At 39.1% G+C, this 25,329-nt stretch overlaps 2 protein-coding genes across 3 annotated transcripts; one reads left to right on the forward strand and one right to left on the reverse strand.

Moving 5' to 3' along the window:
* Nucleotides 1-946: 946 nt before the first annotated feature.
* On the reverse strand, nucleotides 947-3,792 carry LOC119780243 (heat shock 70 kDa protein 12A-like). The gene is made up of 4 exons (XM_038280202.1): nucleotides 3,367-3,792; nucleotides 2,810-3,034; nucleotides 2,563-2,734; nucleotides 947-2,424 (listed from the first exon to the last, which is right to left on the reverse strand). The coding sequence occupies exons 1-4, from the start codon at nucleotides 3,715-3,717 to the stop codon at nucleotides 1,334-1,336; spliced, it is 1,839 nt and encodes a 612-aa protein (XP_038136130.1). The 5' UTR covers nucleotides 3,718-3,792; the 3' UTR covers nucleotides 947-1,333.
* An 8,738-nt stretch (nucleotides 3,793-12,530) lies between these two features.
* On the forward strand, nucleotides 12,531-23,519 carry LOC119780265 (gastrula zinc finger protein XlCGF57.1-like). 2 transcript variants are annotated; one of them, XM_038280249.1, is made up of 3 exons: nucleotides 12,531-12,792; nucleotides 15,189-15,386; nucleotides 22,019-23,519. In XM_038280249.1, the coding sequence occupies exons 1-3, from the start codon at nucleotides 12,729-12,731 to the stop codon at nucleotides 23,206-23,208; spliced, it is 1,452 nt and encodes a 483-aa protein (XP_038136177.1). In that variant the 5' UTR covers nucleotides 12,531-12,728; the 3' UTR covers nucleotides 23,209-23,519. The 2 variants fall into 2 exon arrangements, with proteins under 2 accessions (XP_038136177.1, XP_038136186.1); XM_038280258.1 differs by having other exon boundaries at nucleotides 15,189-15,364; nucleotides 22,195-23,519.
* The last annotated feature ends 1,810 nt before the right edge of the window (nucleotides 23,520-25,329 follow it).

Genomic DNA, 25,329 nt, shown 5'->3' on the forward strand with positions numbered 1-25,329 from the left:
TCAGACAAGATGTCAGAGTTTGTAGAAGAGTTGCTGTCAGTTGGATAGAGTTTGTATATATTCTAAGAAGAGATTTGTTGGAAAAACAACCAATCTAATTAGCTAAAACTATTTTGATTACATTAAACAATGTAAGGATCAAAATCTGAGCAAGCCGCTGGACACCGTGTTAACATTAGTGTTAAGTACTATTGCTGTCTGTCAAACAGTTATTAATTTTGGTGGCGTCATATGCAAGACATGAACTTTCACCTCTGAGGTTGTTGGTTCAAAACCCACCTTCTTTTGAAAGTTGCAATTATAATTAAGTATTTTGGCTAATGTGACCAATTTGTATTGGTTTGCCCTAGTACAAATATAGATTAGGTAAAAACACTGCCAAATTAGATTGGCTCATTTAGCCAAAAGATTGATTAAACACATAACTTCCAACCTGATTAAAACCAAAAACTGCGGAAAAACTATAATGTTTGAATAAAAATTACTAAAAACTTTGATTTTGCTCATCATTGCTCAATTTGCACAAACACTTTCACTGTCTGCTTGAGCTTATTTCACCAAAATGGCAGAAAAACTTTGTACCTAAAATGATTGTTCTCTTCAATTTACACACACAAAAAACGTTCAAAATATTTAATTATACACACCAGTTATTAACAATTTCAAAGCACAATTGCAAAAAATCACATTTTATTACCAACTGTAATCATGCACTCCACCAGTAGGTGGTGATATGTTCACATGAAGCTTCATGAACTCTATAAGCAATTTGGCCAAACGTTGGAATGCCTCATGAGGCTTCATCTCGTCATCACTAAAAAGAGGCAACAGAAGCAAAAGTCCACATACTAAAACCAATAAAACCAACATCTAGGAGGCATCAGGGAAAACACACATGAGGGTTAAAGAAATGACGACAAGGAACCAGCAAACAGGAACTGAACAGGAGGTGTATATATGTGGACAGAGGAGTCTAGAAGGGAGCTAGGAGAAGGAGACTGACACAAGAGAGCAGCAGAGGGCAAACAAGAAATACCAAAGAACTCACATACATTCAAAAATAACTATAATAGCACAAAATGGAAATAAAACCAATGAAACCTCAAAGGGAAAACTTAAACAGAACCAAAACCATGACAGGCTGGTTCTCGGAGTTTCTTCATTTACAGGTAGCAGAGAATATTAAACACAGACTTTCACAAACATAAAAATGGGAAAGCACATTTTAGTTTCTCAGATTTTTTTATGATTATAAAACATATCAAAATGATGAAGTCCTTAAAATAAGATAAATATTTTCACCTCTTATTGCACTGATTCTTCTACATCGATCTCATTCTGGTAGCGTTTTTTCATCTGAACAAAAATACCAACAAGTGTCCAAACCCCTGGGATCATCTTTTCCAATAAAGTCAAACTGGATCGACCCCTTAGAGCCAGTATTCATGTCTGTGGCTGTGGCCGTTATCTCTGTGGAGCCAAACCGGATTTCTAATTTCACCTGCCGCTCACTGCCTCCATTAATATCAGGCATTTCAACATCAAATGAACCAATATCATAGACTCCCAAGTCATCAACAAACTTAGCAAAGAGCCTTTCTGTGCGAAAAAATCTCATTGACATCCATGTCTGGTACTTGTTTACTGGAGAAAGAATGTGTTTTCTAGTCTCATTCCAGGACACATCTTCACCTGCCTTCACCAATGTCATGAACATATCCCTGCACCACTCCTCCTTGCCAATCATTAATTTCTTTTCGGGTTTATGAACGAGCTCAAGAAAGGGCTCACACACGGCCACCCCATAGGTGAATGCACTTTTTCGAGATGCAACCCAGGCTGGATTTTTTCCAAACTCAATGGCTCCTCTCAGGATTGCCTCTTGAGCTCTAAAAGGACACAGAATACTACAGATATCCTTAAACTGATCTGTAATGTACTGAAGCAGAATCTGGCTGTTAGCGAAACCCCCAACCAACAGAATGTAGTCAATTCTGCTTTCTTTCTCAAGGATTTCCTTGAGATTCCCGGCGATGCCCTCTAGACTTTCCTGAAAGAAAGTTCTCATTTTCTCTTTAGAAATTTTGATTGATCCCTCAACCCAGAATGCACCTTCTACTGACTCAAAGCTCTTCTCTATGTCTTTCTTTTTCTGAATCAGACTTCCCAGATTAAACGGACAAATGAACTGAACATCGTCATCAACCTGTTTAAGACGAGTAAAATCATACATCAACTTCTGAACCTCATTGGGATAATTTTCTTCATATTCCTCCCAGATTCCATCACAGAATATTTCTTTAAGGAACTCTTTGAATTTTTTGTCCACAGTTTGTCCTCCCAGGTTGTTTCCAGAGGCCTTGTGCAGCTCCTTCAGAGCTCCCTCTTTCACAACTTCATGAACAGTGATGTCAATGGTTCCACCTGAAACAGACAGAAAAAAAAAGACTTTAAATTCTCACCTTGTACTTAGGGGAATACAGTTACCAAGTATGTGTTGTAGAATTTAATTTATTGAATTTTTGTGCAGCATATTATAAATATTGGAATTATGCAAAGTACCTCCACAGTCAATGACAATGTACCGAGTTCCCAGACACTCATCCAGTGGAGTACAGTTGTGCTTCTCTGTGATGAAACCGTCTGATGGAAGCTTCTTACACCAGATTGAAGCAGCTTCTGGTTCCAGTGCAATTACCAGTCTTTCTTCATTTCCGTCTTCCACAATGCCAGCCTGGACCGGAAATGAAAATACTGAAACATCTGAATGTTTTTGAGCAGAAATAATGTCCTAAAAAACTGGTCCAACCTGAACTGCAGCTTCTCTCATGAACTGTTTTGCTGACTCTTCCCAGATGGCAGGAACAGTGAGGACCCAGGTGAAGTCAGAGGCCAAGAACACCATACCTGCTGTATTTAATGTGATGGTTTTCAGGGCATCGTCCTTCAGAAATCTCAGAGCCTCTTTAAAAACCTTCAGGGCCATCATTTCCTTCCCATTGGCTGATTTGATTTTCAGATCTCTTTTAATTTCCTGGTATAAATGTGCAGAGTTAGGAGATGCAGGAAAATATGAACAAAAATTGAAAAAAGGTCTGGAGAAAAACAGGTGATGGTTGACATTTCTCTATGAAAGATTGTTCCTCATATTAAAGTAAATCATATTTTTATACACATCCTCAGTTTAAATAAAATTTAGATCTAGGCTCAAACTGCTATAACAAAATAGCAATTAAAAGTTTTTAAGAACTGTAATTATGTCTACATAAAATGGCAATAATACATCTGTTGAAAACAATATATGAAATATGTGACAGTTAATAAACTAATACAGCGTGTCATTTGTGGGTGAACAATTTGACTTACTGTGCCATAGAGAGCCATCTTAAAATTTTCAAAAAAATGGTATTTCTTTGCTTCCTTCCCTCCCATCTTTTTGTATCTTTCAACGGCTTCATAGCCAAAGTTCATGAATTCTTCAGAGTCATCAAACAGGATGCAGGTTGGCGTCTTTGGAGTGTTGAATCCAACTTCTTTGCCCCACATCTTTAAGTGGGGATCAGTGTCTTCTGCACTGGGAGTAATATTGAAGGCATACCCACTGTATGCAGTTCCAAAGTCTATAGCTATGATGTACGAGTCTGCCATTAAACTGGTCTGGCTTGTTGAGGCAACTGAAGCAGGTGAAATGCCAGTAGGAGGAAGTCCCTGCAGCATTTAAATAGTTCATATCACTATATCTAAGCCCCACCCCCTTCCTTCTCTACATTGTTATTGAATAAACCGGAAAAGTTGAAGTTTAATCCTGTGCTTTCATCTATGCTGAGTTGATAGGAAGCAGATTTTTACCAAATAAAGCAGTCTGGATTATTAGCTCCCAAAGGGTGAGTTGTAGCTAAGACACTGTGTTGGGAAAGCTAATAATCTGCTGTTTTGATTTGATCAGGAACTGTTCCTGGGAATTGCATCCACCCACCAAGAGCACATGAAAATTTTACACGCAGCCACCAAAACACACAAAACCTACAGGTGTGAAACGATGCCTTTGGTGCCACCAAAATAGAACATAAGTCCATACTAATACTTTTCAGACACCCATACATAGGCCTGCTCTCTCCACACTGGTACACACACACATCCCTGCATGGAACACAGCATATAGCAGACCACTGTTCATGTGGAAAGTGGGAAACCTTGTGATGTGATGAGTTGTTGAGTGATGTTTGTGAAAGAATGAAAGTAAACTCTTCCCCACATGTTAGATGTCATAATGTCAGATAAATAGATTATTCTATGAATACATTTTTCATAAATATCAAATCATGGAATAATCTAATTGCCTTATGTTAATTGATCTAAGTTCATTTTTAAATGTGTTAGTGTCTTTTTTAGTTTTTTTAGGGCTATATATTTGCGAATAGTTAGGTAATCGTTTTCATTATACTGAGTGCTATTGTATATTTATGGTCATAATGCTGATTTTCTAAAAAAAAAAAGTAGAAAGTACAACTGATTATAAAATGAAAAATTTTAATTTCCTTAACTTGAACATTTAATTCTAAGGCATTTCTTTCTTTTTAATTAAAATAAAAACATATATAAATGCACTGGAAAGTTAATAAGTACTGAACTAAATATAAAATCAAATAAAGTTACAAATCTGAGTTTTTCTCCTAAACAGGAGCTCCTCTGAATAAGTTGCCTAGACACACCTAAATCTGACAAATCAAATGTTTGGCTGTGACTCCATCCTGGAGAGAAATATCAGCTGTGCTGCTGCCATCAACACCTTTGTTTCTAGATGTTGGAGCTTGGCCTGTTTTCCAGTGTAGTCCTGTTTCTCTGACTGTGACTAACTGGATGTGCTCTCTTCATCCTCTGACATGGGAGCTGGCTCGGAGCTCGTCTGCCTGGCTGTGTGTTTCCTGGACGGGGCCGCCTGTGGAGCTGGTTGACAGTTGCCTTTTGTATCTATGCTTCTTTTTGTATCTCTGCTTCTGTCTCCTTGAACCCCAGTGGGCCTCAGCAGATGGCCACTCACACTGAGCCTGGTTCTGCTGGAGGTTTCTTCCTGTTCAAAGGGAGTTTTTCCTCTCCACTGTCGCTACAAGCATGCTTAGTGTGAGGGATTGCTGAAGAGTCAATGAGTCGATGCAATCAGCTGGTTTTCCTTAGATAGAAAACTTTGAATCAATCTGACTGGATGATCTGGTGAACTGGAAAGTGACCTGAGATGACATGATGTGAATTTGGCGCTATAGAAATAAACTGAATAGAATTGAATTGAATATATCAACTATTATTTCAGGTTCATAATAAGAATATTTTAGTTTGATTTGTCTGGATTCCTGCGCATGTAGGAATTGAAGAACTAGATATATTAGCTAAACAGGCCATAAAATCAGATATTATTAACTTAAGTATTTCTTTAAGCAAAAGTGAGGGTAGATTTATGATTCAGAATAAAATCTGTAAGGTTTGGCAGAAACATTGGGATAATCATGACACTGGTAGAGATCATTATAAAATTCAAAAGACTGTGGGGGGTAATAGTTGTATGAATGGAAGGCAGAAAGACAAGGCTGTCATAACTCCACTTAGAACTGGTCATACTGGACTTAATAGTTCTCTTTTCAAAATAGGGAAACATGACACAGCGACTAGTAATCACTGTAATCTGATGGAAACAGTGGAACATGTATTATTAGAATGTAATAAATATTCACAGGGACGTCAGCATTTAAAGTCAATACTAAATAGAGAAAAAAATGGATTTTCAATTATAAACCTTTTAGGAAGTAAATCTAATTCTGATAGAAATCACTTAATTACATACGTAAAAAAACACTGGATTATTTATTTGTATTTAAATTAAGCATATAAGTGTATGTATGCATTTGAAATTACACACATATTCATTTATATGTGTCAGGATTTGGTTGAGGTTTGAGGACCCAAATGCAGAGGCAGGGAGGCAGAGGTGAGTTTCTTATTGATTTAGTGAAGAGTTAACTGAACACAGAGGAGGAAATCCAAAAATCTCATAAAATCTAAACATGAAAACAAAGTCAAACAAACCCGAAACCAAGGAGACATCTGGGGAAAAACAATCATGAGGAGGAAGACTCAATGAAATGGAGTTGGAGGAAGTTTGACGAGGAGCCAGCACTGAGGAACTGAACAGAGAGCGTATTTATGGGAGACTGAAACAAAGAGAGGACTAACGAGCAGATTGGGAGCAGATGTGAACAGAGCAGAACAGGAAATGAGCTCTGGAAAATGAGAACACAAGAGGGCAGCAGAAGGCAACAAATAACAACCTGAAAACTGGAAAATAACCAGAGAGACAACAAAAATAAGAATTAAACCACTAAAACTAGAAAACATGGAGCAAAGTAAGACTGAAAACTCATAAGAAAACATAACAGAACCAGAACTGTAAAAAATATGTGAGTTTGTATAGATATTGATAGATAATATGCAGAGTCCTGCATACCAATAAGGTATGAATTAAAAACTTCCCTCTGACACCATTGATAACCACACTCCAGTCTGGTAGGTGGCGGTAAATGCACCTTAAGTTGGTTGCCATCCACCAATAAAAAACAGAAGAAGAAGGAGAGGAGGACGAACTGTGTGGCTTGTCACTACCCGTTCCATCCCGGAAGGACGATCCATTCTGCACATGTGCAAATAGATATATACATCCAGGTGTCCATAAATAATGTAAGTATGGTAATAAAATAACTTACTTTTATCCTTAATAACTCACTAAAGAATAGTAAAAATGTTTTTAAAAAAATGTTTTATGACTTTTGTGAGACAATTTTTAACTTTTTAAATTTTCTTCATTAAGCTGCTTCTTTGACGTCATCATCAGACATGCTTAGAGCAGTCTGGCGAAATATGATTAATAGATGTTTATCTGCATTTTTGTTGTTTCTCTCTTTAGATTATGCACTATATAGCATAAGGTTCAAATTAAATGCAAACATAAAACTGAAAAACACTAGATTTATGTTTAAATCCAAAGCCAAAAAGTTAGCTCCTGGAAGTACTGAAGGATCCCAATTCCGGTGCAGATCAGGCACAGAGGGATAAAAGAAAGGATTTAAAAGCATTTATTGTTGTGTTTTGCTATGAATGTCCCCTCCATGCTTACCGTAGTTTAATCTGGGAAAAATGGGTAACCTGGATGTATTGTTTGATTTTGCCTGAGAAGCTGAGTAAAGCACACGTTTGAGCATACTTCTTCCTCCTGAGCCATTATTACTATTTAGAAGTTGGGTAGAATATAACAAGTTACAGGAAATTCACTGTCTTTTACGGGGAGAGGATGCTGGATTATGTTGTCAAATTTGTCTTCCGAGGAGGAAATATTCGGCGCTCTGGAGCTGGAGCAACCCAATACTGAGCACCTCACGGAGCCCAGTGCTAACACGAGCAGACCGCATCAACCTGAAGTAAGGGAAACAACCCCAACATGGTGGCAGGAGTTATTGGTAATATTGGCCCGAAATGTTGAACAATAGAGCTCATACTCCGAACGTTTTGATTACTTTGTCCAGGCTAACAGCATTGCATTATCACAAAATTGTGCCCACCTTCCTGGCTGTGATGGGACCTAAAACGTATAATTTATTACGTGACTTGCTTCAACCCACAAAGCCTGGGGAAAAGACATACGCTGAAATAGTCAATGTTTTGTCAAACCATTTTTCACCGAAGCCATTATTAATCTCTGAGAGGTTGAAGTTTCATAAACATGACCAAGAAGAAGGAGAGTCAGTGTCTTTGTTTGTTGTGGCAATGAGAAAATTGGCAGAACATTGCGAGTTTGGTAACATGCTAAATTCATGCTAAAAAATTGCGTAGAGCTCACAAAAAAAAAACACCACAGCCTGTTCCATACGTGTCACCGAGCTGGAGCGCTACAGCCGCCGTTGGAACCTCAGACTTCACGGAGTCCCTGAGTCGGAGAAGGAGGACGTGGTGGTGGAGGTGACCCGGGTCTGTCAAGAGGTTTTGCCGAGGGAAAAAGAGAGGCTTCAGCTTTTAGTTGATGTTACTCCTCGGGTTTGGAAAAAGATCGCCGGCAGTCCCTCGTCCTATTATCATTCGCTTTGTCGCCAGGAGGTATCGAGATTATATATGGAAAGCAGCTAAAGGCAAAATGGTCTCCGTTTTACCGTTTTAAGAAGGCCGAGACTTCCGACAGAAACTATGGCCGTCATCCAAAAAGCTCGGGAAGAGGGGAAATCAGCATATTTCATAGGTGGTCGCGGTTTCATCAACGGCGTGGAGATCCCTGCAACTCTTGATCCGGTGGAGGAGTAAACTGGAATCTGGATTCCCTGTTTGGTTTACTGTATTGTTCTAAAAATGGCGACGTTATTGCTAAATAATATTTAGTTCCTTCATACGGTGCTGGTCCACAATGTTTATGTTACTGTTCACCTTCTCTGACCGAGCACTTTTTTCTTGTTCTTTAAAGTCTTTCATTTCTTTCTCTCAATGCCAGGGGGATGCGTAATGTGTTAAAAAGGAAAGCTCTGTTTCTATTTGCCAAAAATGTTCATTCTGATTATTGTTTCTTTTCAGCAGTGTCATTCAACTGCTACTGATGTTCATTTCTGGAAAGCCCAGTGGGCAAATTGTATTTGGTTTTCTCATGGGTCTGAGCATTCTGCAGGAGTTAAAACATAGAATTAAAGGGAATATATTGACTCTGAATGTGATCTAATGGGACAACATATCAGTCTGTTCTTACTCTGGAAAACCATCATTTCATCTGTGCTGATATTTATGGATATAATAACAAAGGAGGGAATGATAAACTATTTTACTCAATAGAAAATATTTTTTATTATGGTTAAATAAATTTCCCAAAGCTACAATTATTATTGGAGGAGGTTTTAATACCATTCTTGATTAGGATCTTAATAAATGGCCTCCAAGCAGACCTAATGCCTCCAACTCCTCTGTCAAAGCCTTTATGGAAAAAATCAACTTGACTGATATCTGGAGAGCTGTCCATCCTCATGACTAGTTGTTCACTGGAATAATAAATCATTAACAAGACTGTCCAGGATTGATTTCTGGTTAATATCAAATAAAGTAAACAAGGAGGATGTAACTGTTAATATAGTTCCTACTCCTCACAAAGCTATTAAATTGATTTTTTTTAATTTTCAGGCAAAAAAACCTTTTTCTCTCTGTTATACTGAAAAATTAACACATCTTTACTGCAATTTGGAGAAGTATTGGAGAAATATATCAAAATTATTCAATCAGTATTGGTCTAGATGCTCTCTATAGTCTTAATTTGGAACTTTTCAAATTTGAATCTGGCAAATTCTTGAGGACATTTAGTATTATTAGGGTCAAAACTATTAGAGCAGAAGAAGATTATATAATTTCAAGATTTATTGAGCGGTCTTATTTAAATCCATCTTCCTTAAATGATTTAGAACAACAAGAATTAGCTGAATTACAAATTAAGTTAGACAATATGTACATAAATAAAAGTAAAGGTGCATTTGTTAGATCAAGAAGAAAATGGTTGCAAGAAGGAAAACAAAACACCCATTACTTTTTCAGGCTTGTAAAGCATAATGCTATCAATAATTCAGCAGACTAAAAATTAACGACTCAACAACATGATCCTGATCATGTTGCTAAATACTGTTGATCATTTTATGAGAATCTTTTTTCAATTGATTCCTTATTAAATAATTTAATAATGAAACCGATTTCTAACATCAACCAGAAACGCTGTGAGGAGCCAATCACTATTCATGAAATTCTTGATGCTATTGCACATCTCCAAGCCAACAAATCCCCTGAAACCGATGGTCTAAGTGCCGAAATCTAGAAACATTTTTCTAACGACCTAGCTCCGTTTTTATTACAGGTATTTAATGAAAGCATCAAAAATGTCTCTCTGCCTGCAACTCTTACTCAGGCCTTAACCTCCTTTATACCAAAACCCAACAAGGATCCTTTACTTCTTGATAATTGGTGACCTATTTGCCTTCTTAATACTGACTATAAACTATTAGCCTTAGTGATGCTAAAAGATTAAAATCAACTCTTTATTCAATCATTGACGAAACTCAATCTGTATTTATGAAAAATCGGCAATCACAAACAACATAAGAGTTGTTCTTGATATCTTAGATGATCCTGATTTTGTTTCTGATAATGGATTCATTTTATTTTTAGACGTCTATAAGGCTTTTGACGCTGTAGAACATGGTTTTATATTTCAAAGCTCAGAAAAGTTTGGATTTGGACAGCATTTTATAACAGTTATCAAAACAACATCAGCTGTATCAGATGAAGGAAAGGCTCATCTCCCAGATTTAACCTCAGCAGAGGAATCAGACAGTGGTGTTCTGTCTCCCCCTACCTGTTGGTTTTGGTAGCTCAGCTTCTAGAAGATCACATTAAAACCTCTGAAAGGGTTAATGTTGCTGAAAAATAACTGACCTTAACACAACTGACTGATGACACTACCCTGTTCTTAAAGGATAAGAATCAAGCTTCATTAGTGATCCAAGTATTAAATAATTTTTCCAAAGCTTCTGTTCTGCATTTGAATCTAAAGAAATGTGAGATTACAGCAGTTAAAGATCGCACTGAGACATCAATTGATGACATTCCAGTTAAAAACTAGGTTGGTTATTTAGGCATAACCTTTACAAAAGAACAACAACATCATAGCTCAGAAAATCTACTTTAATGAACCCATATAAAAATGGAGGGCTTAACTGTTCATCTTTCTCTTCCTTAAATAACACTTTTAAGATAAATTGGATTCACCGGTTCTTCACATCTCAACCTTTTATATGGAAAACTATCGCTTACCACATTTTCTCTAAACTTGGAGGTTTAACCTTTTTCTTGGTTTGTAATTTTGATACACATAAAATTCCTATCAAACTCTCCAGTTTTCACCACCAGGCTTTTTATGTCATGGTCACTTATCTACAAGCACATCTTTTCACCTCAGCCGTATTTCATTTGGAACAATAAAGACATCCTGTACAGAAAAAAGATCATTGTTTTTGGATTTGTGGTTCAGTCACAGTATTACTCTGGTTCATCAACCGTTCGATGACAATGGGACCTTATTGAATTATGAAGGGTTCCTCTCTAATTTTAACCTTTCTTCTTCTTCTGGAGAATATGCAAAGGTTTTTGTTCTATTTCAGCTGGGATTAGCAGGTTATACAGACAGAGGCCCAGACTCCATTCCTCTTCATCTCCTTCTCTGACTCCCATCAACTCTTCTGTTGTCAAAATATGTCTGACCTCGTCTCTTCATCAGAACAATAAGTCAATCAAATCCCTCTCTTAGAGAGAGGTGGCATCTGTTCCTGCTGTTGTTCCATATTGGAACAAATTTGTGACAGATTAGCTTGGCTGTTAGCCAATCCCTTTCTCCTCTCTAACAAGGTGAAGTCTCATTCAAACTCATTCACAGGATTGATCCCGCTAAAGACTACCTAAAGAAGTTCAAATCTGATATTTTGGTGAACTGCACTTTTTGTGATCTTCTCCCAGAATCTGTTCCACATTTGTTTTGGTTGTGTCCATATTCTAAGACTTTTACACTTTAGTAACTTTGTGGATTCAAATATTTTTAATAATTTTCAGCTTCATTGAAAAAAACGTTTTATTTCATTTTCAACGGTAAAGTAGGCTAAAATGTTTCCTAAACCTTTCCTTATTAATCTTTTAATTATATTGCCTAAATTTCATTTGCATTAATTTAAATTTCTAAAAAAAAAAAAAAAAAAAAAGCCAGACTTTAATTTGTATTTAACTGAAGTCAAGCAATATTTTCATACTATTTAACTCTCTTCTCACCAGAAGGCACAAAAAACCACAGCAATCTGTTCCCAACTAAAACTTCTGGACAACTTAATGTTATAGAAGAATGTTTATTTGTAGAATATAAATATGTTTATATGTATACATACATAAGCACATATTTCTCTCCCCAGCGCATGTTTGTCAATCTGTTTGTTTTTTCTCCTGAATGTATTTATTATTTGTAACATACCCGCTGGCATATTTGTTTAACTGAAATAAAAAAAATAAAGTAAAGCACACCTTCCAGCATATTCCTGCCTCCTGAGCCGTTATTACTAATTGAAAGTTGGGTAGAATATAACATTTATTTTCTCAATAAATACATTATTAACCTTTCACACATTATATTTTAGTATGTTTACTATGTTTGGATTGGAAAATGTCATTTAGGTATTTTTAACAAAATAAAATCGAGGATCACCGGGAAGTATATCAGCCCATCTTAGATTAATAAATGTAACTCAGCGGATCTGAATCTTATTTTGGTTTTGTTTATATTGTTTAGTTAATTTGATTGTGACGTGTTTGTTTAGTATAAATTAGTAGACATTCTGATCCACACTCCATACCAGTTGGTGGCGGTAATGCACCATTTCTTTGCGTGCCAACCGCCAAAAAATTCCATAGAGAAAGAAAAAAGAAGACGGGACGGATCGGGTAGAGACACGGCTATCAGCTGTTAGCATTAGCTTCCGTGTGCTAGCAGAGAGGCTGCTAATGTGTGAGTGTTTGCAGTGAGAATGTGTTGAGTCCAGCTGGAAGGAGAGTTTGTCAGCGAGCAGTTAACTCCTGCTGGAGAAACATTCCCAGAGTTTAAAGGAAGATTAGATCAGATCGAGGAGGAGAAGATGGATGATCAGCACAGACTGCTGGATTTCACCAGGATCCCCCAGATCATCTTACACCGGACAGGTAGGAAACACCTGGGATTTTAAGGCTCTCCCAGGAAGCCCTGCTGCTCTGGGTGGATGAGTGGGGGGGTGGTTATTAGTAGGCAGGTGCTAGCATTAGCCATGCCAGCTAGCATTAGCCATTCCCTGTCAGCTAATGCCAGCTGGCAGGAAAAGAGAAGGGAGGAAAAAGCTGTGGCGTCATGATGGAGCCATTCTGATCTGAGAGGAAAATCTGATTCTAGTTGTTGGAGAATCAGAGACAGGAAGGAGGAGAGAACCTCTGGAAGATGGAGACAACATCAGGAGACCATGGCTCTGTTCGATCTGATCTGGTCTGATCCTGGGCTGCATCCTCCCAGGACGCGGTCTACCTAGACTGGATTCTTTGATGTCCGGGAAAATAAGGAGACCGGAAGAGTTTTGGCTGTGAATCCGATCAGGTCTACCCGGGTCGGATTCACACGGGTTTTACCGCCGTATGCTCTGTTGCTTAGCAACCGTGAAAGTTGACACACAAAGCAGGAAAAGAATGAAAACCGAAGTTTTCAAAACTGCTTATTTATTTCTTTTTATTGTAAAGTGAACAAAGACTGATTTATTCCAGAGTGGAATAAAGGTTCCAACCAGCGGGAGCAGGAACAAATCAAATCAAATGTAATGATAGAAACCTTAGTCAGTTAAATAACCTGCTGCTGTCATTCTGCACATCTCTGATGTTGCTGCTATTTTCTAATTACTGGAAAAATGTCCATAGCTGCATATTGGTTATTTATTCTCCAGTTTTATATTGTTAAAACACTTTACAGTATTTTATTTTTTATATTTTAACTCTTCCCTATTATGTTATTCTTATACATTTCTCTAAGGTCCTCATTTGTGTGACTATTTTCAATAATCTTTCTGCTGCTGTAAATTTGCCCATTGCAGGACAATAAAGGGATTTCCTATTCTATTCTATTAAAAGGGTTAGAAATATATAAGTAAATCTAAACAATGTATGTATAAAACATATATCTACAAAATTTCTAATATTCAACAAAAAAGTCTTAGTTAAGCATATTGTGCAAAACAGCAATAAAAGAAATTAAAATCCTATCAGATTTATAGTCCCCACCCTGCAGATCTATTAGAATCTGACCTTAAATTCCAGCCAAACCCATTTAATCAGTAACAGATAAAAACCTTTAGATAAACCAAACATTACCGCCACATATTTGACTCAATAACCATTAAAACAACTATTTTCATTAATCTCAGACGGAACTATTCACTGACTGGATTATATTAAACTGAACTTCCAATTTTCACCACTGTTTGGCGCCAAGTAACCTTTCCTCTGATCACAGCTTGCTTGGTCTCGCAATGAATCCTGGGATATCCAAGAATACCGAGGATACATCGGACCCGTCCTTCAAATCTGGCAAAAAGAAGGACGCATTTTAAGGCCGCATAACGAGGACTCTTGGAATCTGACCAGACCTCGGCGGCGCGCTATGATGTAATCGTCCTTTGAATCTGGCCTTCTAAGGATGCGTCCTAGGAATTCGAACAGAGCAAACATCAGGAGACCATGTTCCTCAGTGGACGTCAGTCAGAGACCATCATTAGTTATTATAACCATCCCAGTCCCTGTAGGTTATCACTGTTAGTGATAACCTACAGGGACTGTTTGGTCAAATATTGATCAAAAAACAGAAATGTATTCATGTTATGTATCAATGTTGCATCAAGCTAAGGAACCATGAATGATCCAGTTAATAAATGAGAGCTTCTAAAACTTCTAAAGTGGCTCCAGATTTGCTGCTCAGTAAGTTCCAGAAGAACAAACAGGAAATGATGAAAATATTAGCTAAACATGAGTTGAGTATTTACATAAACCCATAAAACCTGAGAGTAAAAATGTCTCTAATTTTATCACAGAAGAAGATTTTTCAGACTAATTCTGAAACCTTTAAAAGTGTCATTTTCTCACTTATTTGAGACCATCTCCATAATTTGGGATGTTTGTCCCAGATTAAAAAGGATGCTTAATATATATAGACCTAAACATTTTTTGAAACTATTCTTCAATTTTCAAATTGCAAAGTCTCTCAGTTCTATTCATGCTACGACCCCCCCCCCCAGATGTTATTAATCAATCGGATGGAACGAATTTTAATCCAATAAACTGTTACTTCTAAATGAATCATTCATTGATTATTTAAAAAAATGCTTAATCTCTATTTAGGGTTTCTGTTAATATTTAAAACACGTGACATCACAGCATCGACCTATTAAATGAAATGTATTTTTGATACTTTAATCTGTTTAAATCAAGTTTTAATCAGATTTAGTTAAATTTAACTGATTATTTTCAGAGCATCTTTATATTAATGTATGATTAAAGCTAAGCTTTTTTTCTGTTTGTCTTTCCAGACCTCCTGCAGGTTGGAAAAGAGGAGGATTTCTCTGAGCAGCAGCTCTGGAAACAGGAGAGGAATTCCAGTTTGGACCAAGAGGAACCAGAACCTCTGCAGATGAAAGAAGAGCAGCTAAAGCCAGAAGATCCCTGGACTAAAGAGGAAACCATGGAGCTCCCCATCACTGAGCAGGAGGAGCAGCAGGAGGCTGGTGGTTAGAGATGAACTGATTCAGGCTTTTTAAGGCTGATCTTTAACTCCAGTCTAACTGATCCCTGATAGATGCTACAAGATTTTGTAGATCCATTTTTTAAGCCTGTATTTATTTTCTTTGTCATTTTAAATGGTTAAAACATCACAATCATCCATTAACAAATCCACCTAAACATTAACAATGTCTAATAAATGGAGGGAGCAGCAATACATGATCTGAAGGCATTGCTGCTGAATGCAGTAATTCAGTAGCAGTAATGAGACCCGGCAGGATTTTAGCTAGCAATAATTCATTGGGCGTCCATCTTGGTGCATCACATCTTTAGGGGGTCCAGGGGGGGGGGATCCTCTCTGAAACGCCATCTCCTGCTTTTTGAGGTGGAATGCAGCTATCTGTTTGTCTTTGCTCCAACCCTACTTTAGTCCTGATCATGGGAAGTATGTGAGCTTGACTAGAGGAGGGACTTTCCTCAGGAAGACATCAGATCATTTTAGGTACAATATTATGTTTCATAGGATGATTTAAACAGTCAGAAAGTCTAAAGGCCTGGTTATCGTCCCTCAGCAGTGTGTCACAGTGAGCTTGTTGCAGATATTTCTGCTGAATATTGAGGCGTGGTCTGAGCTATGTTATTCCACGCCACAACGCCAGAGGGCCAATCAGGAACTAGCTGTGGGTCTAGATACGGCCGAGGCGGGGATAAAATGGGGGCAAGTTTCTGCGATAACGGAGAGACATGGGGGCCAAAAAGAGCGGGGAACCAGGTGGAAGAAGGCTCCCAGCGTTCTCACGCACCTCGCTCTGCTAGCTGGTCAAACTTCTCCAGTCGTTTTCCACAATGGCGTTCAGACAAACAAAACAAGCTGGTAAGGTAACAAACAGGAAATACGCATAGAGTAGAGCAGATGGAGATTTGACCAATCAGAGGCCTCCTGTCTGCCGTCACCTATAATTTTGTAGAGGTGCAGCAGAGTGTCTGCAGAAGGGGGGGCGGGGCATATCTGCATTAACTGCAACACCGCAGACCACCTGGTTAGAAGCTTCTGCTGCTTCATCTTTGATCCTCATCAAGGTCAGCCGTCCAGTAAAGTGAGTCCAGAAGCTTCTGCTGCTCCTGTGTTCGATGCCAGAGAGCAGCTTTGCTATATTAGCTGTGATCAGCGGGTAGAAAGTAGTTAGAATCTATGTTGAAGTGAGGAAGTCCTCCTGAAAACATGGTCTGTGCAGTCAGTTCATCCAGATTACCATCCTGCAGACCCAGAGTTAAATAAATACTGTGCTGTAGTGTTTTTGCAACATAGATTCTCTGTATCTGGAGAATAAATGATGAATAAAGAGCTGTGGACATTTTTACAGTCAATTATATGTGAAAATGAAATAAAATGAAATAGAAAACACAGGCTTATAGTTTCTCATTTTATAATGTGTATAAAATGAAATGCACTATAAGTGAACAAATATCCAGCATTTTGTTGTTTATAGTATTAAATAATTCACTAAGATGGCAGAAGATGCTAAATTCCTCATTGGGTCATGTGACCCACTGAGGGACGCTGTAGTTTATTCAGGAAGAAGTCATTTTACATGGAGTGAATATTTATTGACCTGTGATGGAGTGTTCTCCTTTAATGAGGTCAAATAGGAAGCAGTCACAGTCTTGGTGGTTTAATTAAAGCTCGCTGGTTTAATCAGCGCTGCTAAATGTTCTTTGATCTTATGCAGAGCCGCTGGAAGTTCATTATCCATCAGAACATTTTCCAGATGCTGCTGAGTTTGAATTGGTTTAAACCAGAGTCTAAGCTTTAGTTTAAAGAGAGGATCCCAGGATTGGGATTGGTTCTGTGGTGGTTTGGGTTCTGTTGGGTCGATAGCGTGCTGCTGCGGCGGGCGTGAAGGCTGGCGGTCAGTACTGGAGCCCTGTGTGTGGTTCTGGATAGCAGGCTGGGCTCCGCCGCTGAGCCTGGATGGGGAAAGCGGTCCCTCAGTAACCCGATGGCAGCGAACGCTCCAAGAACCGGATCCTTTCTGCTGTCTGGTTGGGAAACGTTGCCCTTCAGATGTGGTTTTTACCCGATTCTGCTCATGCCGCTTTATTAAAGCAACAGAAAACAAGCTGCTGATACTTTGGTTTATTGGATCCAACTGATGCTGTGAGAGCAGGACTGATGATAAAATAATCTGCTGTGATGTCATTCCATCTTAGTCTCCTGAATTGGTTTGGATGCCACAGATTGTCTGGTTGATCTTTGTCTGATCTGTTTACTTTCTGGATTGAAATTTGACACAAACTCGGGTCCTTGGGATAATGAAACCTTCCTTTTCCCAGCATTATCCATCAGAGATGATCATTTAGTTAGGATCCGTCTGTTTCCACCTCCTGCACTGAGTCCAGAGGGCATCCAATCAGAGCTGGCCTTCCTGATCAGCTGATCCAGCCGCTTCCTCTCAGCTACAGATGAGCCACTGCTCCAACAGACACTTCATAGAAGATGGCTGATGCCACAGCAGAGTCAGAGAAGGTCTGTAGAGCGCCCCCTGCAGTCCTAAAGACCTCAGTCTCCTCAGCAGGAAGAGTCTGCTCTGACCTTTCTGATCCAGAGCCTCAGTGATGGAGTCCAGTCCAGTTTGTTCTTCAGGTGAACACTGAGGTTTATGAGTCCACTATCTCAGTGTTCCTTCCCTGGATGTTCCCCGGTCTCAGTGGGGTGGATCTGCTTCTGTGAAAGTCTATCTTCTATCATGTTAGAAATGTTTTGTGTAATGCCTCCACTTTTCTATCATCACATCGTCGTCTTCCAAACACAGCGGAGGAGCTAATGCTGCTTCACCATGCAGCATGGCTACACAGCTGCTATTTAGGTCATAACTTCAGGAGTTTAAACTTCTGTCATTGGAAAAAGTATTCAAATATTCGCTCCAGTTGAATAAATGGAGATTGATGGATTTCACTCATTTATTATATCTTTGCAAAGAGAGAACATTTCGTCATACAGCCCTTATTGCACGGTCATTTCCTTTCCTGGGACATCCTAGAGCCCAGGGAGACTTATTATCTTCATTTTACTGAAGGCCTGCTCACCTCCAGCCAGTCACAGGTAGAAGGATAAGAAAAGCAGGACACACAGGTCTCCATGAAGCCTTTTCAGTCCCATCTTATGGATTGCATTGAGTAGATTCAGAGGTCAAAGGCCATCTTTCAAAGTAGCACTATAAATTGTCTCCAAGTGCTGAACTTGAACCATGTCCGTATCACAAATGTTGTTGATTTTAATGGCTTTCTGTTATATGTGCTAGCTTTGACTGTAAAAAATATAAATTATGCTTTGGATGTATTAACTCTATCATTCTGGACGTCTCACTGCCTGACCTCTGACCCCCTGGACATGCATCTACCAGGACTATGCATGTAAGCCTGACATTCAAAGCACGTTCAGTGTGAACACCAGCAATGTAGCTAACATTAGCTGATCCATTAGCCAACGATTAGCTGTCCTATTAGCCAACCATTAGCTGACCTATTAGCCGACCATTAGCTGACCCATTAGCCAACCATTAGCTGACCTGTTAACTGACCTATTAGCCAACTCATTAGTGGATCTGTTAGCCAACCATTAGCCGACCTATTAGCCGACCATTAGCTGACCTGTTAGCTGACCTATTAGCCCACTCATTAGCGGACCTATTAGCCAACCATTAGCCGACCTATTAGCCAACGATTAGCTGACCTATTAGCCAACCATTAGCAGACCTATTAGCCGACCTGTTAGCTGACCTGTTAGCTGACCTATTAGCTGACCTATTAGCTGACCTATTAGCTGACCTATTAGCTGACCTATTAGCCGACCTTTTAGCTGACCTATTAGCTGACCTGTTAGCTGACCTTTTAGCTGACCTTTTAGCTGACCTGTTAGCTGACCTATTAGCTGACCTGTTAGCCGACCTGTTAGCCGACCTATTAGCTGACCTGTTAGCCGACCTGTTAGCTGACCTGTTAGCTGACCTGTTAGCCGACCTGTTAGCTGACCTATTAGTCGACCTGTTAGCTGACCATTAGCCGACCTGTTAGCTGACCTATTAGCCGACCTATTAGCTGACCTATTAGCCGACCTGTTAGCTGACCTGTTAGCCGACCTGTTAGCTGACCTATTAGCCGACCTGTTAGCTGACCTATTAGCCGACCTGTTAGCTGACCTATTAGCCAACCATTAGCTGACGTGTTAGCTGACCTGTTAGCTGACCTGTTAGCTGACCGGTTAGCCGACCTATTAGCTGACCTGTTAGCTGACCTGTTAGCTGACCTGTTAGCTGACCTATTAGCTGACCTATTAGCCGACCTGTTAGCTGACCTGTTAGCCGACCTGTTAGCTGACCTATTAGCCGACCTGTTAGCTGACCTATTAGCCGACCTGTTAGCTGACCTATTAGCTGACCTATTAGCCACCCATTAGCTGACCTATTAGCCGACCTGTTAGCTGACCTATTAGCCAATCATTAGCTGGCCTGTTAGCTGACCTATTAGCCAACCATTAGCCGACCTATTAGCCAACCTTTTAGCTGACCTGTTAGCTGACCTATTAGCCAACCATTAGCTGACCTATTAGCCAACCATTAGCTGACTTATTAGCCACCCATTAGCTGACCTGTATAGCTGACCTATTAGCTGACCTATTAGCTGACCTATTAGCTGACCTGTTAGCTGACCTGTTAGCCAACCATTAGCTGACCTATTAGCCGACCTGTTAGCTGACCTATTAGCCGACCTGTTAGCTGACCTATTAGCCGACCTGTTAGCTGACCTATTAGCCGACCTGTTAGCTGACCTATTAGCCGACCTATTAGCTGACTCATTAGCTGACCTGTTAGCTGATATATTAGCTGACCTGTTAGCTGACCTATTAGCCAACCTATTAGCTGACCTGTATAGCTGACCTATTAGCCGACCTGTTAGCTGACCTATTAGCTGACCTATTAGCTGACCTATTAGCCGACCATTAGCTGACCTGTTAGCTGACCTGTTAGCTGACCTATTAGCTGACCTGTTAGCTGACCTATTAGCTGACCTGTTAGCTGACCTATTAGCCGACCTGTTAGCTGACCTATTAGCCAACCATTAGCTGACCTATTAGCCGACCTGTTAGCTGACCTATTAGCTGACCTGTTAGCCGACCTGTTAGCTGACCTATTAGCTGACCTATTAGCCAACCATTAGCTGACCTGTTAGCTGACCTGTTAACCGACCTATTAGCTGACCATTAGCTGACCTATTAGCTGACCTGTTAGCTGACATGTTAGCCAACTATTAGCTGACTCATTAGCTGACCTATTAGCTGACCTGTTAGCTGACCTGTTAGCTGACCTGTTAGCTGACCATTAGCTGACCTGTTAGCTGACCTGTTAGCTGACCTGTTAGCTGACCTATTAGCCGACCTGTTAGCCGACCTGTTAGCTGACCTGTTAGCTGACCTGTTAGCCGACCTGTTAGCTGACCTGTTAGCCGACCTGTTAGCTGACCTGTTAGCCGACCTGTTAGCTGACCTGTTAGCTGACCTGTTAGCTGACCTGTTAGCTGACCTATTAGCTGACCTATTAGCCGACCTGTTAGCTGACCTGTTAGCCGACCTGTTAGCTGACCTGTTAGCCGACCTGTTAGCTGACCTGTTAGCCGACCTGTTAGCTGACCTGTTAGAAGTGAGTGTTTATAGTAAACCGATCAGTCTCAGCAGCTTTGCCATGACTCTGGTCTGTTTAACCATTAAATGAGTCAAATGCGTAAACAAAGCTTCAACCCTAGATTACAAACATAACCTGTTAATCAATGTATTTGTTTTGGAGCTGAGAGATCCCCTCTGTTACTGAATCACACTAAGCCTGTTTCAGCTCATCCACTGTGGAGCCTTTGCTATGTTTTAGTTAAATTTGACAATAATAAACTTGATAACGCGATAAAGTTAGGAGGTAAATCGGGCTGTAGCTAACAATTACTTTGCAAATTGATTAATCTGTCGATAATATTTTCGATTATTAACCGCATAGCCAATGATTCCTTTAAGAAGACTTTTTAAGAAATTAAATCAGGTGAAACAAAAACTTTTCCACTTGGGGAGTTCAGGATAGAGCAGATTGAGACGAAATAGATTTTTTTTGTAATCTTACATGCAAAATATTGACACATTTTTACAATCATCGTATAATTCCTGCTCTAAGTGGGTCTCTCTGTCAGCTGAAGGCATGTTTTAGAGTCTCTATACTCCAGTTAATGATTAATCGATTACTGAATTAGTTGACGATTATTTCAATAAACAATTAATCGGATTGTTTCAGCCCTAGTTGCATATTTGTAAGTGGAATAAATATCTCCTTTCTCCCCCCTCCCCATTCATTCCTATAGACATTTTAGGCATGTTTTTGCTAAATATGTTTCCATAGAAACTCAAACATACTAATAAATGTGACGGCACACTTCCCAAGTCTGAGCTCGACGTTGTGATACCAGAAGTTATGAACATTAATCCAGTCTGACTGTATTTCTCCTCAATGTGTCTTGAGATGACTTGTTTTAGAAATAAACTGAACTGAATTAAAATTAGTGCATGTAGTAACATTACGTCTTTCTCCTGTGTTTGTCTTTCCAGACCTCCTGCAGGTTGGAAAAGAGGAGGATTTCTCTGAGCAGCAGCTCTGGAAACAGGAGAGGAATTCCAGTTTGGACCAAGAGGAACCAGAACCTCTGCAGATGAAAGAAGAGCAGCTAAAGCCAGAAGATCCCTGGACTAAAGAGGAAACCATGGAGCTCCCCATCAGTGAGCAGGAGGAGCAGCTGCTTCTCAAGGAGGCAGGAGACACGATAGAGAAAATCTTCCCATGTTTGACATGTGGAGAAAGGTTTAAAAGAAAAGAACATTTATTGGTTCACATGAGAACTCACACAGGTGAGAAGATTTATGAATGCATGTGCTGTGGAAAAACCTTCTGTAATAAATCTCACCTTGATAGGCACCTCAGAATTCACACAGGAGAGAAGCCGTTCTCCTGCACCATTTGTGAAAAAAGTTTTACTCAGAAAGTTAGTTTGTCTTATCACATGAGAACGCATTCAGATGAAAGACCTTTTTCCTGTGACACCTGTGGGAAAGCCTTCAAAGCAAGAATTCGTCTGAATGAACACATGAGAACTCACACAGGTGAGAAGCCGTTCCCCTGTACAATCTGTGGCAAATGTTTCAGTCAAAAACATAGTCTGTCAGCACACATGGCGACTCACTCAGTTGAAAGGCCTTTTCCCTGTGCTTCCTGTGGGAAAATGTTTAAAAGTAAAGCTGCATTGAGATTACACATGAGAAATCACTCAGGTAAAAGGATGAATAAATGTCTGTTCTGTGGAAAGAGTTTCACTCAGAAATCTAATCTTGATAGACACATCAGAATTCACACAGGAGAGAAACCGTCCTTCTGTGTGGTTTGTGGCAAAAGTGTTACAAAACAATGTAAACTGAATTCTCACATGACAATTCACTCAGATGAAATGACTTTTTCCTGTGAGACGTGTGGAAAAACCTTCAAAAACAGAAATACTTTGACGTCTCACATCAGAACTCACACAGGCGAGAAACCTTACTCCTGTACCATGTGTGACAAAAGTTTTGCTCAAAAAGTTAGTTTGACTAAACATGTTGCCACACACTCAGGTGACAAACAGTTTTCATGCACAATATGTGGAGTTGATTATTTAAAAAAAATCGATTTTGTGCTTCACATGAAAAGTCACATTAGTGAGACGCCACAGGGCTCAGATGTCAGTCAGGCAGTCTACTTTTTTGTTTAGAAAAAAATGAAAAAACACACTAGAAATATTATGTTAACTCTCTTTCTTAAAATTATTCTGCACCACAATTGTCGCATTAAAGATGTTGGGGCATGTTCAAACCTTCTGCTGCTTGAAGAGACAAAAGTGCAAAGAAGCTTTTAGGTTTCGGGGTTCAGTCATATCTAAGGTGCCTGTTGCTCTGCTTCTGATCTCATCTATTTTGTTTGTCCTAAAACCTCATTATTGAGGTTATAATTCTGTGGTCAAAATATCTGCATTTACCAGGAAAATGTTGAACTATTGATATTAAATCAAACACTATTTTTCTAAAGAAAACTTGTATATGTCAAGCTTTACACACTACAGGGTACTGGTTGTTGTTGTTGGTTCAATAATACAGAAAGAAAAATGTTTATTGTTATATATGGAGGCAGGAGGAGGCCTTTAGCAGCAAAGCAGTGGAGACCCAGATCTACATTACATTAGCAGGAAAGACCCCAGCTGCAGAAAGCCTTGCAGAGAGACGCTGGAGTCCCAGATACTATTCTGCAGCCATGTTTCAGTAGAACTCATAACGCTGTGCTGCAGATGTGCTAGCTGGGTCCTTGCTAGGGCTTGTAGTTCAGTAGTGTAGTGGTCCCTGGAGAGGTGGATATACTCGCCCACTTTTCTAATGCAGAAGTAATGGCATGTCAGACCGTTCTATAGTTTACCCTAAAATTCAGTAGTTTTTACTGAATGTGATCTAATTTCTCGACATTAGGCTGAAGTGTAACGGGCTAGCACTGCTAAGATTAACTGAACTGTTGGCTAATGCTAATTCACGAGGAAATAAAAGTGTTGTTTGCGCTTCATATTACCAATTGTTTGCTTATCCTAAAAGCAAGTCATTTAAAGTTAACTTTTTAAATGTTATTTCAAACGTGAGCAATATTAACCTCAGCGTTACCCACCCCCCTCTGCCCTGGATTGGCTTACTGGTTGTCATGCCAACAATTAACCAGTGTAATCAATAAAGGCAGTGAATTCTAGCCAATTAGAAGCAGAGTAGTGCAGGTGATGCCTTCACCATCCTAGGAAAAAATGGGAAATTTGGCTCTAAGATTCTACTTAATAGTGTGGATCATGAGGGAGTGTGTATACACAATGCTGATTAAAAACTAACAGGTTATACGCTGTATACCTGCGTATACCCTGGACAGCTCTGCTTCTAACCTAAAGTTTCCTAAAGATTTCTCTCTGCCCATGATGATTCATGGAAGAGATGAATTAAATTTTCTGTTACTTTCAAATTTCAAGTCAATTTTCAAAATCTAACAAGGTTAGAGTTTTTACTGTTAATTGATTGAACGTTCTTATTTTTACTAGAAATCCTTTTGCATTAATAATGTATTTATAGAAGACTAACACTTCTCTACAAATGTAATGTTTCTCATCTGTAAAGGCTGTTTTTTTATTTATAATTTTCCTTTAAACTAATTCTAATGGTTTTGTTCTGGTCGTATAGATGTTCTATTTACCTGCTGTGACTCATGGAAGCAATAGACTGTTTTATTGTTTCTTATTTCATTATCTTCTTCTGTGGATTTTTTCTATGAATGTAAATAAATCTGTATTGATTAACCTAGCAGCAATAAAACTGACACTGATCATAAAAAATGTGTTTATATGTTTTTCTGTGTTGCAAACTATATTCTTTAATAATGTTTTCTCTGATCTTGTCATTTCTATATGTATTTTATTTATATAATGCATTAATATAAAATGTTTAATAGTATTAAAATGCTCAGAGGATGTTTAGGAACTTGTCATCAGACAGGAGTCAATGCTTGATCAGTTTAATTTTCATTTCAGATTAAGACATGGACATGAGGCTTAAAAGAAAAAAACAGTTTTGAGGATTTAATTATTTTCATTATTTTATTGTTTTTCTGTTACTTCTCATTGTTGCCCTGCGATGGACTGGCGACCTGTCCAGGGTGGACGCCGCCTCTCACCCGTAGACACCTGGAGATAGACACCAACACCCCTTGTGACCCCAATTAGGATAAGCGTGACAGAAAATGGGTGGATTGATGCCTCTCATTGTGTCACCCTATGGCAGCTCACATCCCAGCTAGAGGGATGTTCCCATGATGA

The sequence above is a fragment of the Cyprinodon tularosa genome, unplaced genomic scaffold (genome assembly GCF_016077235.1).
Source record: "Cyprinodon tularosa strain WSP-4 unplaced genomic scaffold, ASM1607723v1 ctg1025, whole genome shotgun sequence".
Classification (NCBI taxonomy): domain Eukaryota; kingdom Metazoa; phylum Chordata; class Actinopteri; order Cyprinodontiformes; family Cyprinodontidae; genus Cyprinodon; species Cyprinodon tularosa.

Bases quoted from the DNA above. Each gene is read 5' to 3' on its own strand.
- LOC119780243 (XM_038280202.1), bottom strand. From the start codon at position 3,717: ATGCTGCAGGGACTTCCTCCTACTGGCATTTCACCTGCTTCAGTTGCC. The intron at 3,035-3,366 runs GTAAGTCAAATT...CATTTATACCAG, and splicing joins AGATGGCTCTCTATGGCACA to GAAATTAAAAGAGATCTGAA. The intron at 2,735-2,809 runs GTTGGACCAGTT...TTTCCGGTCCAG, and splicing joins TGAGAGAAGCTGCAGTTCAG to GCTGGCATTGTGGAAGACGG.
- LOC119780265 (XM_038280249.1), top strand. From the start codon at position 12,729: ATGGATGATCAGCACAGACTGCTGGATTTCACCAGGATCCCCCAGATC. The intron at 12,793-15,188 runs GTAGGAAACACC...TTGTCTTTCCAG, and splicing joins GATCATCTTACACCGGACAG to ACCTCCTGCAGGTTGGAAAA. The intron at 15,387-22,018 runs GTTAGAGATGAA...TTGTCTTTCCAG, and splicing joins GGAGCAGCAGGAGGCTGGTG to ACCTCCTGCAGGTTGGAAAA.